Source organism: Canis lupus, chromosome 2, assembly GCF_048164855.1.
Source record: "Canis lupus baileyi chromosome 2, mCanLup2.hap1, whole genome shotgun sequence".
Classification (NCBI taxonomy): domain Eukaryota; kingdom Metazoa; phylum Chordata; class Mammalia; order Carnivora; family Canidae; genus Canis; species Canis lupus.
Genome location: NC_132839.1, coordinates 4,278,345 through 4,290,952, shown reverse-complemented (window position 1 = coordinate 4,290,952; position 12,608 = coordinate 4,278,345). Strand labels below are relative to the sequence as shown.

Here is a 12,608-nt window from a genome sequence, read left to right as displayed (position 1 = left end):
TCAAGGACTGGCTTGATTTATCAAGATTCTCAAGGAATTGTGATGTGTCAGATTTCTCTGGTCTATACTCATTCTTTCTACATAACTTCTCAGATATTCTCCTCTTCTCTCAAATCTATGATCCTCTCATCTCCTCCATCATAGGTAGCAGATGGACCTTTCTCCATTATAGAAAAAATTAGAATCCTCAGGTGGCAGCTCCCTCATTTCTTGTGACTAGATATCCACATCTACTGCGTTTGTACCCATCTTCTGTACTTCTATTTCTTGGGCCTATTTTTTTGTATCTTGTCATTCCTACTTTATCACAAATTTTACATTATTTTTTATATTATGTTCACCCTTTCTTCTCAGTTGGGTCCAGTGCTCACTTTTTATTTTATTTTTTTAAAGGTTTTATTTATTTATTTGAGAGAGTGAGGGAGCATGAGAAAAAGGGGAAGAGGAAGAGGAAAAGGGAGAGGCAGGCTCCCTTCTGAGCAGAGAGCCCAACGTGGGGCTCCATTCCAGGACCCTGAAATCATGACCTGAGCCGAAGGCAGATGCTAAACTGATCACTCTTAGTATTACTTATTTCAGTGAATGGCAACACCATCTATTCTATTATACAAATCAGAATATTAGAGTTCTACCTCTCCCACTTATACTGTGACTCTTATTATAACTTGGCATTAAATATTATATTGTAATCAGTGAGCTTTTTAAAGATGAGAACAGGAAAATCTGAGTTGATCTGGGCGTTCGTTTAATCTGGAAAATTTCAATATTGCATCAACAGAAGATTCTATTTGCATTATAAAAATAAAATTTATCAACCATTGCACATATGATATTCAAAACAAGAATTATGGGATCCCTGGGTGGCGCAGCGGTTTGGCGCCTGCCTTTGTCCCAGGGCGCGATCCTGGAGACCCGGGATCGAATCCCACATCAGGCTCCCAGTGCATGGAGCCTGCTTCTCCCTCTGCCTGTGTCTCTGCCTCTCTCTCTCTCTGTGACTATCATAAATAAATTAAAAAAAAAAATCAAAACAAGAATTATAAATATATTTTTGTGTTTGGGAATAAGTTCTTCATATGTTTACAGATGACCAGGTAGTTGTACTTTTTACAGTTTTGTAAATGCATACATTATAAATGACCCCTGTTTTAAAATGCGTAGTGAGTATGAAGACTGTTAGATGCTGACCCTCTTTCTAGCATGTCTGACCATACACTGTTGGAGGAAACAGTGTTATTTTTTTTTTTTTTTTTTTTTTTTTTAACAGTGTTATTTTTAAGTGTTATCTTAATCTAGAAATTGTGAGATTCTTTGATTGTTTTTTTTTTGCTATATTTTCTTGACTCACATCTTTGACTCTTTCTTCATCTGTGTAATGAATGTGATCCACTCTCCTCCACTTATTTGTATTTATTAGGAAGTGAGAATGGGTGTATAGGAGTTGGGGCTTAACAGGTAGTAGATATGTGGGAAATAACTTATATTGAGTTCTTACTCTCTTCCACATGTTACACAAGATGTATGTACGTTATCACATTGAATGCTGTCTTCACTATGCCTGTATTTTACCTTTATGACTTAGAGAATTAAAAAAAATTATAATTACATACCTAGGCAGTGGTGGAAAATGCATGAGTTCCTGGCTCCACAGCATATGTCTCTTTGATCACAGCATCAGCTTGATCTTGTTAAATAGTGTTCTTATGAGAATAAGTTAGAAGGGATAAGTATGTCAAGCAGTTCAGGGGCTGAGTCCTATTTAACTCAAATTTTGTTAGCCCATATTATTCTGATATTTTTATTGTTAGCTTTGTGGCATAATCTTGAAAACGTTAAGTACATTTATATAACTATAAGCAGTCATTGTGAAATCTCAGTAATTTAGATGCTAGTAGAGTTGAAGTTTGTCTTTCCCTTATATGTTAAAATATTTTGTGAAGCAACCTGAAGCAACCTTTCATTTCTAGTGAAAATGTTTGCATTTCAGTTTCTTAAGAATTCATAAACATTTCCTTTTTGTGTGTGTGTATGTATGTGAATCTACATACAAATCTACATATAAATTTAAATACAGATATAATTAAAAGCTTTTTCAATCTAGTTTTAGAAATAGATTACATTTTTTTTTTACGAGGCAGTACTTTATTAGCTTCATGTACTGTTAATTGGAAGTAATTAAACAATAAAACAGAATTATAGTTCTTCACAAATGCTAAAAGTATTCTATAAGTCAGATATTTATATTCTTAAATTATTGCAATTCTACTGAATTTTTGCCTAACAGAAGACATTATTGGTTCTGTTGAATTATAATAGGGAACTAAAGTTAAAACCTTTACATTTGAGTTTAACATAAATGTCTTTAAAACATTTTATGGTTACAGGGAAAAAATAAATTCTATGACAAATCATTTGATAGCTTTGATTCCTATAATTGAATAATCTAAAATGAAAAATAAACTTAAAGAATGGTTTTTATGTGACATTAAATTCACACTAACAAGTAGAGTTTTAGCTTATATAAATAATGCAGTCTCAGTTGAAATGTAGCTATTGTAGAATTATATTTAAAAAAAAATTAGAGTAAAAGCAATAAAACCAGCCACTTGAAATGGTATAATTTTAATACAATGCAAAATGTCACTCTAGTATACATAACTTTACTCATTACTTCTAAAGCATATTTATTCAAATGGAAATAATATCAATCTTCTCCTGATTTATGATCCTTGTCTACTGTATTAGAAAATAGTTTATGGGAGAGTATACCAAGCATATGTTATTTATGACTCGGTGGCATGAAGAGCAAGTAATATTACTATTGGTTTTAATGTTTGGCTTGACTTCCAAAAAGTGAACGATTATTCAATTTTGTGTTTTATGCCATTATCACCTAATACTTAAAAATACTTTATATGTTATAAAATCAAAACTCAGCGCCATGCAAAATCTTGAGATCATTTGATTTAACCCCGGTCTTTCAAATTGTGTATCATCTGAGGCCCTGAAATTTTAAGAGACTTGTAAAATCACCTCTGGCTTATAGTTAATTAAGACTTGAAAGAAAAAAAAAAAAAGACTTGATCCATCTAGGGTATTCTAATCTGCAAATTCAGGGATCTTTTATTTTTGTCTCAAGATTTGAAAATTATGTGTATTTCAGAAAATAGTCCTGCCTACATAAGGGATTCATTCGATAATACTTATTGCATGTCTGCTAGGCACTGTGAATACAATGAAAGGTAAGATATATATCATCCCATGTCTCATGACGCTTACACTTTCTCGGAGTAGACTAATACAAATAAGAAATGAACAATTATGATAATTGTTATCAGATAAGTTCAGATAGAAGAATAATAGAGGAGCACCTACTTACGATAGGTAGTCAGGGGTCTCCTAGAAAGTGGCATTTTTGCTAGGGCAACAGAAGTTGCCCTCCATGTGAAGAATGCATGGAAAGAGTAGTCAGTGATAGGGAGTAAGTTGCACGTGCAAAGACCATGATCCCATTCACGTTTTAAATTTATTTATTGGGATGCCTGGGTGGCTCAGTGGTTGAGCGTTTGTCTGCCTTTGGCTCAGGGCATGATCCCGGAGCAGAGATCGAGTCCCACGTCGGGCTCCCTGCATGGAGCCTGCTTTTCCCTCTGCCTATGTCTCTGCCTCTCTCTCTGTGTCTCTCATGAATAAATAAATAAAGTCTTAAAAATTAATTAATTTATGGCTTCCAATATATCTTGTATTATACAGTTGTTCATTTTTCTATAATTTTCTTCTTACTGTAGTATGTATAGCTTGTTTACTCAATGGTATTATAAACATAAAATAATTGAATAATATGTGGTATAGTGATTATAGCAATACTTTTAAAAAATTAACTATTGAACAAAAGCAAGATGTTAATGTAAGTGAAATTTTATCATTATGTATAAAACTCCATGAGATTAATTAGAAGAAGCTAATGTTGCTTATTAATTTCATGATCAGACATGTTGATTAAAAAAGCTAGGACTAGAACCTTGCAACAGGACATATTATTGCTCCTAGGAAATCTTATTGTTCTTCAAAACCACTAAACTAAAAACCAGGAAATGTATATTTTTACTTAATTCCTGGTATTAGGATAGTGTCTCAGAATGACTAAGTGATTGCCAATATGATACAGTACAATAGATATTTTAGAACTCCTGAAGGAGAATAAAAAAGGACTATCCCTAAAACAGAGTATTTAGGAACCCAAGACATGTATTATTAAAACCTTCTTTCACCTGAGGAAGCATGATGCTGCAGTAATGATATGCATTTTTTAAAAAAGATTTTATTTATTTAATCATGAAAAACACACACAGAGAGAGAGAGAGGCACAGGCAGAGGGAGAAGCAGGCTCCATGCAGGGAGCCCAATGTGGGACTTGATCCTGGGTCTCCAGATCATGCCCTGTGCGGAAGGCGGCGCTAAACTGCTGAGCCACCGGGGCTGCCCTGATATGCATTTTTTTTTTTAAATATTTATTTATTTATGATAGTCACAGAGAGAGAGAGAGAGAGGCAGAGACATAGGCAGAGGGAGAAGCAGGCTCCATGCACCGGGAGCCCGACGTGGGATTCGATCCCGGGTCTCCAGGATCCTGCCCTGGGCCAAAGGCAGGCGCTAAACCACTGCGCCACCCAGGGATCCCTGCATTTTTAATTAAATTTTTCATTTTCAGACAATTATGGATTGACATATAGTTGTAGGAATCAATACAGAGAGATTCCCAGGTACCCTAAACTCAGTTCTCCCCAATGGTAGCATCTTGGAAAACTACAACATAATACTATAATCCAGATATTAACATTGATGCAGTAATGGTACAGAACATTTCCAACATCGCAAGGATCCCTCATGTTGCGTTTTTATAGCTGCACTGCCTTCCATCTCACACCCTTAACTCCTGGCAACTTTTAATCTATCCTTCATTTCTACAGTTTTGTTTTTCCAAGAGAGAATGTTGTGTAAATGGAGTCACAGTGTATGCAGTCTCTTGAGATTGGCTTTTTACATTCATCATAATCCACCCAGGTACTCTCATTCCTTTTTATTAAGTAGCATTCCATGGTATATGTGTGTTAGTTTCCTAGGGCTGCCAGAACAACGGACTGTAAGCCTGGTGGCTTAAAATACAGATTTATTCTCTCATAGTTCTGGAGGCCAAAAGTCTGAAATGAAGTGCGGCAGTGGCAGGTTGGTTTTTTCTGATGGCTCTGAGAGCAAAATTGAAGGGGAGCTTGAGGGACCTTCCAGATAACCCCTGTCCTGACTCATGCATATCTTCCCCCTTATCATTATCCCCAACCAGAATGTTACATCTGTTACAACCGTTGAACTTAACAGTGATACCTCTTTATCGCCTAAAGTTTTACTTTAAATTACATTCTATTCTGCATTCATTCTGGTTGGCTCAGGTCATGATCTCAGGGTCCTGGGATCGAGCCCCATGTCAGGCCCTGTGCTCCCAGCAGGGAGCAGGGAGTTAGCTTGAGGTTTGAGGTTTTCTCTCTCCTCCTCCCTCTACTCCTCCCCCCACTTCACCCCAGTTCACACATTCAGTGCTCTCTCAAAAAAAAAAAAATCTTTAAAACTTTACATTTACAAAAAAATGAATTACATTTCACTCTTGTACATTTTGTGGGTTTGAGCAATGCATAATGATGTGCGTCCATCATTATGGTATCATATAGAGTAATTTTTGCTAAAAATCCTCCATACTCCAGTTACTTATCCTGCCCCCATCCATCCTCAACTGTTGTCAACTGCTAATCTTTTTATTATCCCTATAGCTTGCCTTTTCCAGAATGCCATGTATTTAGAAGTAGACATGATGTAGCCGTTTCACATTGGCTTCATTCGCTTAATACACAGAGAAATTTCCTCCATGTCTTTTTGTGGCACGGTAGCTCATTTGAGCACTGAATAACGTTGCATTGTCTGGATGAACCACGGTTTATCCATCCACCTACTAACAGACATCGTGGTTGCTTCCAAGTTTTGGCTATTATGAATGAAGCTATTATATAAAACATCTGTGTGAAGGCTTTTGTGTGGACATAAATCTCTAATTCCTTTGACTAAATACTAAGGAGTGTGATTGCTTGATCTTATGGTCAGAGTATTTTTAGTTTTGTGAGTAACTGCCAAACTGCCTTTTAAAGTGGCTGCACCATATTGTATTCCGACCAGCAGTGAATGAAAGCTCCTGTTGCTGCACATCCTTGCCAGCATTTGATGTTGTCAGCATTTTGGAGTTTGGCCATCGCATAAGTGTGTAGTGGTAGCTCATTGTTTTAATTTGCACTTCACTGAGGACCTATGATGGGGAGCATCTTTCCATGTACTTATTTTCCATCAGTATATCTCCGTTGGTGAAATGTCTGTTAAGGTCTTTGACTGTTTGTAAATTCAGTTATTTGTTTTCTTATTGTTGACATTTAAGAGATCTTTGTATATTTTGGATAACAGTTCTTTATCAGATACGTGTTTTTCATCATTTTCTCCCAGTCTATGGCTTATCTTATTGTTCTCCTGACATTGTCTTTCAGAGACCAAAAGTTTTTAATTTTGGTGAAGTCCAGTGTATCAAATATTTATTTCACAGATTGTGCCTTTGGTGTTATCTAAAAAGCTATCGTACCCAAGGTCATCTAGGTTTTCTCCTATATATCCCCTAGGAGTTTTATAGTTTATGTCTTCTTTTAGGTCTATGATCCATTTTGAGTTAAGTTTTATGAATGGTATAAGGTCTGGTTTTTTATTCATTTTTTTGCATTTGGGTGTCCACTTGTGCTTGTACCATTTGTTGAAAATAGTAACTTTTCTCCTTTATATCGATCATTTTGGAATACCCCATTTATTATCTGGAGTAAAATAAAGGTGAAATAGTAGTAATATTGAGACTGTAAATGCCATGAGATGTCATGTTTAAAAATAGAGCTTTTTTTTCTCTAAACTGAATCTAATATATAGGACTTCAAAGATTTTAATTTATTAATTTATTATTCTTGTTGAACTATAGTTGGTATACAATATCCTATTAGTTTCATGTGTAAAAAACGTAGTGATTCAGCACTTGTATACATTGCAGAATGAGCACTATGATAAATCTAGTTACTGTCACCAACAAAATTATTATGATACTATTGACTAATATTTCCTGTGCTGTATTTTACATCTTTGTGACTTATTTGCTTTATAACCAGAAGTTTGTACCTCTTAACTCATTTTGCAAATTTTGCCCATCCTACTAACCCTCTCTCCTCTGGCAACCACTTGTTTGTTCTCTGTATTATCAAAGTTTTTGTTTTGTTTTGTTTGTTTTGTTTTTTAGAGTCTACATATAATTGAAATCATATGGTATTTGTTTTTCTCTGTCTGACTTATTTTACTTAGCATAACACCCTCTAGGTCCATCCATATTGTCACAAGTGGCAAGATTTCATTCTTTGCTTATGGCTGAATAATATTTCATTGTGGATTTATATATTTAAATATATTTATATATAATATATATGAATAATCTGTATCCATACCACACCATACCACATCATCTTCATCCACCCATTATTGATGGACGTTTAGATTGTTTCCATATCTTGGCTTTTTAAAATAATGCTGCAGGGAACATAGGGATGCAGATATCTTTTTGTATTAGTGTTGTTGTTTTCTTTAGGTAAATACCCAGAAACAGAATTGCTGGGCTGTCTGATATTTCTATTTAAGTTGTTGTTTTTTTTTTTTTTTTTAATTCTAACTTCCTATGATGGTTTAATCCTTCAAAAAATGTGTTTAGTATTTAATGAAGCTAAAACTAATTTATTTACATCCTTCATGTAATACAGCCTTTTTTTCCCCTGGCTTAATAATACTTCTAACTCTTTAATATTTTTCTCCTAAGTGTATATTCTGGTTGTTATTGGCTACTGCACAACCATATAACAATCCTTCTAGTTCAACTGCTTAAAATGGTACCATCTCTCTTAGGGTTTGTGTTTGTTTTCTTTTCCTGCCATAACAAATTGCAATAGACTGGGTAACTTAAAACAACACAAATTTATTCTCTTATATTTCTGGAGATCAGATGTTGGAAATGAATCTTACGGGTGTAATGGCAAGTTGTTGATGGGGCTAATTTCTTCTGGATACTCTGGGGCCCACAGGGGTCGGGGGGGAGAATCTACTTTTTCTGTTTTTCAGCTTCTAGGTACTTTCCTCATTCCTTGGATCCTGGCCCCACATCACAGTGCCTTTCTTCCCTTTTTGTTCTTGTCACATTGCCTTCTCTAACATAGTCCCCTTTTTCTTCCCTCTTATCAGATGCTTCTATTGGGCTTGCCTGGATCATCTAAAATAACTTCCCCGTTCCAATGTCCTTAAACTCCCTTTTGCTATGTAAGGTAATATATACACAGGTTCTGGAGAGGAGGGTGTAGTCATCTTAGGGGGCCTGCCATATAGTTGAAGAGATAACAAAATGTATGTTTTACTTCCCATAAATGTATTTCTTTGAATTTTGTTCAGATGTTCAGTTAATATTGACTTTTTTTGCAATTATTGTTCCTTATTTGATATTTCATATTTTATTTTGAAGTTTATTAATCATTCCTTTGATTATTGTTTTGCCTTTTTTCCTATTTATGAAATTTATTTACAAAAGGCTAATGGTAGCAGCAATGGTTTTACAGTGTTATTATTTTCAAGTATACTTCTCTAATAATTGGTTCACATTTGTGAAATCATTCACCCTGTTTTTCAGACTCATCCTATGTATGTATACAAATATGTGTTTTTACCATCTTACTTCGTACATTTACTTTGTCATTCCTTGTCCTCTTGTCATGTGATTCTTTGGTGGCTAGGAGGTACAAAGAAGGAACTCCCAAGAAGCTTTAGGTTCATATGGTTGTAATCTTAGCCAGAACCTAGTCCTCATGAATTTATGTCCACAAAAGTGGTTGTTTTAAAAATCTGAAGAGATTTATAGAGAAAAAAAATATGTAACTAACTTAGTATGTAAAAGGACTTACTACCTAATAGGCAAACCAGCATGAATTTGTCAGAAAATCTGTGTGGGTTTAGAACCCAGGTCACAGATGGCTGAATGACGGTGATATAAATGATAATTGCTATTTACTGTATTCTGACTTTATGGTAGGTATTGTGCTAACAGTTTTTCAAGAATTATCTCATTGTATTCAGAACAACCCTGACAGTTTGGTATTATTATCAATTTTTCCGATGTTAAAACTGAAGATGAGAAAAACAGCGTGATTAAGTCATTAAGTTGAATCTGTTCTCGTTCAGTGTAATTACACTCTTTCCATTATGCCTCGATGATTTTACTTGGGAAGTGTTAATGAGCTCTGATGGTATGTATACCCTTCTTCATTACTCTTGCCGTGAACTCCACTGGTTGGAGGGGCTAATCTTTTGAACTGCTAAGTTCTTGTTAAAAATAATCTTAAACGTTAGTTTTACTTTTTCCACATTTCACTCCGTTCTCTACCTGAGTTCCCTTTTTTGTTAGGATACTCACCTGAAACTCACTGCAGTATAATGAGGAGATTATAGCTTTCTTTATAGCATTCACCGAGGTGGCACCCTGCTCAATTTGATTGGAATTGAGTTTTCAAAATATTGATCAACATCATATTTATAAACAAGTCTCTCTTAGTGGGCTCTTTCTGCCTCTGATTACTTATTCAATCAATATTGATCCATTTAGATTCTAATTTAAGAAGGTGACATTTTCTGATCTTATTCTCCAGTTTTGAAGTTTTCCCTTATTGACAGTTTAGTGTCACTTACATTTTAATGACCTGTTTTCAATGGTACATCACACCGTTCTTTAAAATATTAATATGCTGGTCCCCTGGGTGGCTCCGTGGTTGAGTGCCTGGCAGGGTCCTGGGATTGAGTCCCACATCAGGTTCCTTGCAGGGAGTCTGATTCTCCCTCTGCCTGTGTCGCTGCCTCTCTCTCTGTGTCTCTCATGAATAAATAAATAAAATCCTAAAAAAAAATATTAATATGCCATGTATGACAGTGTTTCCAGAAGGTATTCCTTGCCACCACTACCTTTTTCTTGTGGGTGAATTTGAAATAGTTTGAAATTCCCTTTAGGGCAGATTTCAGGGGTTCATAGGTCACAATAAAAGAACATGTGGCCTATGCAGTTCTCAAAAGAAGAAATGGGGAAGTCACTTATCTTGGTAGCCTTGGTATTGGGAAGATCTGGAGACTTGTGTTCATTTCCTCAGTCACAGCTCAGTCCTCAGTCCTTGTCAGAACAGTTTTCTCCAACTCTAAAAACACACCCCGTGCAATATAAACACAGCTTCGTCCTGGGTTGTCACCTTGATATGATTTATTTTACCCAAGGCACAGGTCTTCCTTCAGCTACATTCCATTTGAGATTTGAAATAAACTGAGATTCTGCTTCAGTCGTATTAATTCCCCTTAGGCGCCACACTTCTCAGCCTAAGTGTCCGTACTCTGTGAGGTAAATGGTTTAGCTGTTGAATAGAATGAATGCCATAGATTACATTAGATTTGAAAGCATCCAGAATTTGGGTTTTGCTTCCAAATATTTTCTTCCATTTTGTTGTTTTTTACCCCTTTCATTTTGTTAATGCTAACATTTAGTAAATATCGTGATGTGCAAGCTGTTTAGTTTTATAATTCTAATGATTCTGAAGGACTGTTACAAAGATGAAAATGAAACAGAAGCATAATGTGCCTATATGGTTTTCTTTAAAGTCTTCATTTTTTAAAGAAGTTGAAATAATTTATGTCTAACGTGTTCTCTTTCAGTATTGTGCTTCTGCTAAGCCAAAAACAGACACTAGAAGAGCTGAAACAGTCAGTCCAGCAGCTGAGATGCACTGAGGCAAAGTTTACAGCACAGAAAGAATTACTAGAGCAAAAAGTACAAGAAAATGAAGGGAAAGAGCCACCTCCAGTAGTGAATTATGAAGAAGATGCACGATCAGTTACATCTATGGTAAGCCAAAAAGTAATCAAAAGAAAAACTTGAAAGAGTACTATTTGGGTAACAAGTGAATACAAAACTTAATTCTTTTGCTATGACAAATTATTAGTCTTGTTAATGTGCAGATCCTATTAAACTTGTCCATAAATGCAAAGTAGGCTTGTCAGTCACCTCAGGTCATCTGGAGAACACTTTCTGGAACCACTTCTAGAGTCAGAGGAAAAAGCTCTTCTCTTGCCTTCAGAACTGAGTGCAAAGACCGTAGTATTTTTCATCCTGGGAGACAGCAGGAAGATAGAGTGTTGTTCTTAAGATAGAAGTAAGAAATAAGGAGAAAGCTATTTATTTTTCCTTCTTAAGTACAATACAATCTTATTTACCTGAGATTGATGATGTGTTTACTATTTGACAATACATTTGATTTTGTTTAAAAGTAGGTTTTTCATATAAATATTCTTAAACTACAATAAACACATTCAATTGCACCATCTAGAAATTCAGCTTCATTTTATGTAGTTTCATTAACTGTTTAGAATGCCTAGTTATAAATACTTTCCTCCCTCTCTTCCTCCCTTCTTTCCTCTTTTCCTTCTTTCTAGCCATTTTAGGTTGGTGGTTCTCACCAAGGCAGTAGTTTTGCCCCCCAGAGGACATCTGGCAATGTCTCCACATATTTTTGGTTGTTACAGTTAGTAGGTGCTATAGCGGTATCTGATGGGTAGAGGCTACTGATGCTTCTAAGCATCCTATGATGCACAGGACAGCCTCTGCCTCACACCCTCAACACAAAAGGATCCAGCCCAAAATATCAGTAGTGCCAAGGTTGAAAAAGCCTTAGCTATGTCCTTGGCTTTTTCTGTGAGTAGCTGAATGTAGTCCATAGATAGAACTATCATAGTTAATGATACTATAGCTGGTATTATCGTCATTTTTAGTTTATGTGGTTCTAAATAGTAAAATTTGATTGTTAAACATATTCCAGTGTCTCTGTAAGAAAGGAGACACTTTTTGTTGTTGCTAATAAAAACATTTGTTTTGCATTTTATACAGAACAATCTGAAGTCTGGATCATGATTTGATAGTTACCCAGGGTTTTACAGACAAGGTGTCCATCCCAGCGTGGTTCTGGGGATTGGAGGTCCACACAAACACAGGCAGGAGTTGTAAGGGAGGTAGAGGGCACAGTGGGAGTGTATTTCACTCCTTTCTTAAAGAAAAGGCAGTAGAGCATTCTGAGTCACTGAAAAACTGTGCAAATGGGGCTTCTAAAAAACAGACACTGATTTCTTGGGGAAGGGGCCAGATAAGGATCTCGATAAATTAAAGGACTTAAAAATGTGATAAATGTGAAAATATGAAATATTTAAATTATTGTGATTATTCCCATATTTGTTATTAATTGAGCCATACTAATCTGTATATTACATTGTTGTGAATTATATTTCCCTTCTCTCTTTTACTGTCCTATCAGATAATAAAGATTTTCCTCTATGTACTAAGGGCCCTTTCTGATTCTTGATAATTATCTGTTATATGCATTCTTTCAGAGGAACTTCTGAAGCTTTTTCTTTTACTTGGGTTT

The 12,608-nt window shown here is 35.4% G+C and overlaps 1 protein-coding gene across 20 annotated transcripts in view; it reads left to right on the top strand.

Moving 5' to 3' along the window:
* Positions 1–12,608, top strand: part of FER (FER tyrosine kinase) — a 432,700-nt gene that overhangs the window by 116,432 nt on the left and 303,660 nt on the right. For 18 of the 20 annotated variants that reach the window (XM_072788238.1, XM_072788233.1, XM_072788277.1 and 15 more), the window contains one exon: positions 10,849–11,038. In XM_072788238.1, coding sequence (XP_072644339.1) covers positions 10,849–11,038 — 190 coding nt within the window. Of the gene's footprint in view, positions 1–6,299; positions 6,422–10,848; positions 11,039–11,625; positions 12,480–12,608 lie in introns of those variants that run through there. The other 2 variants (XM_072788380.1, XM_072788359.1) reach the window with 2 other exon arrangements.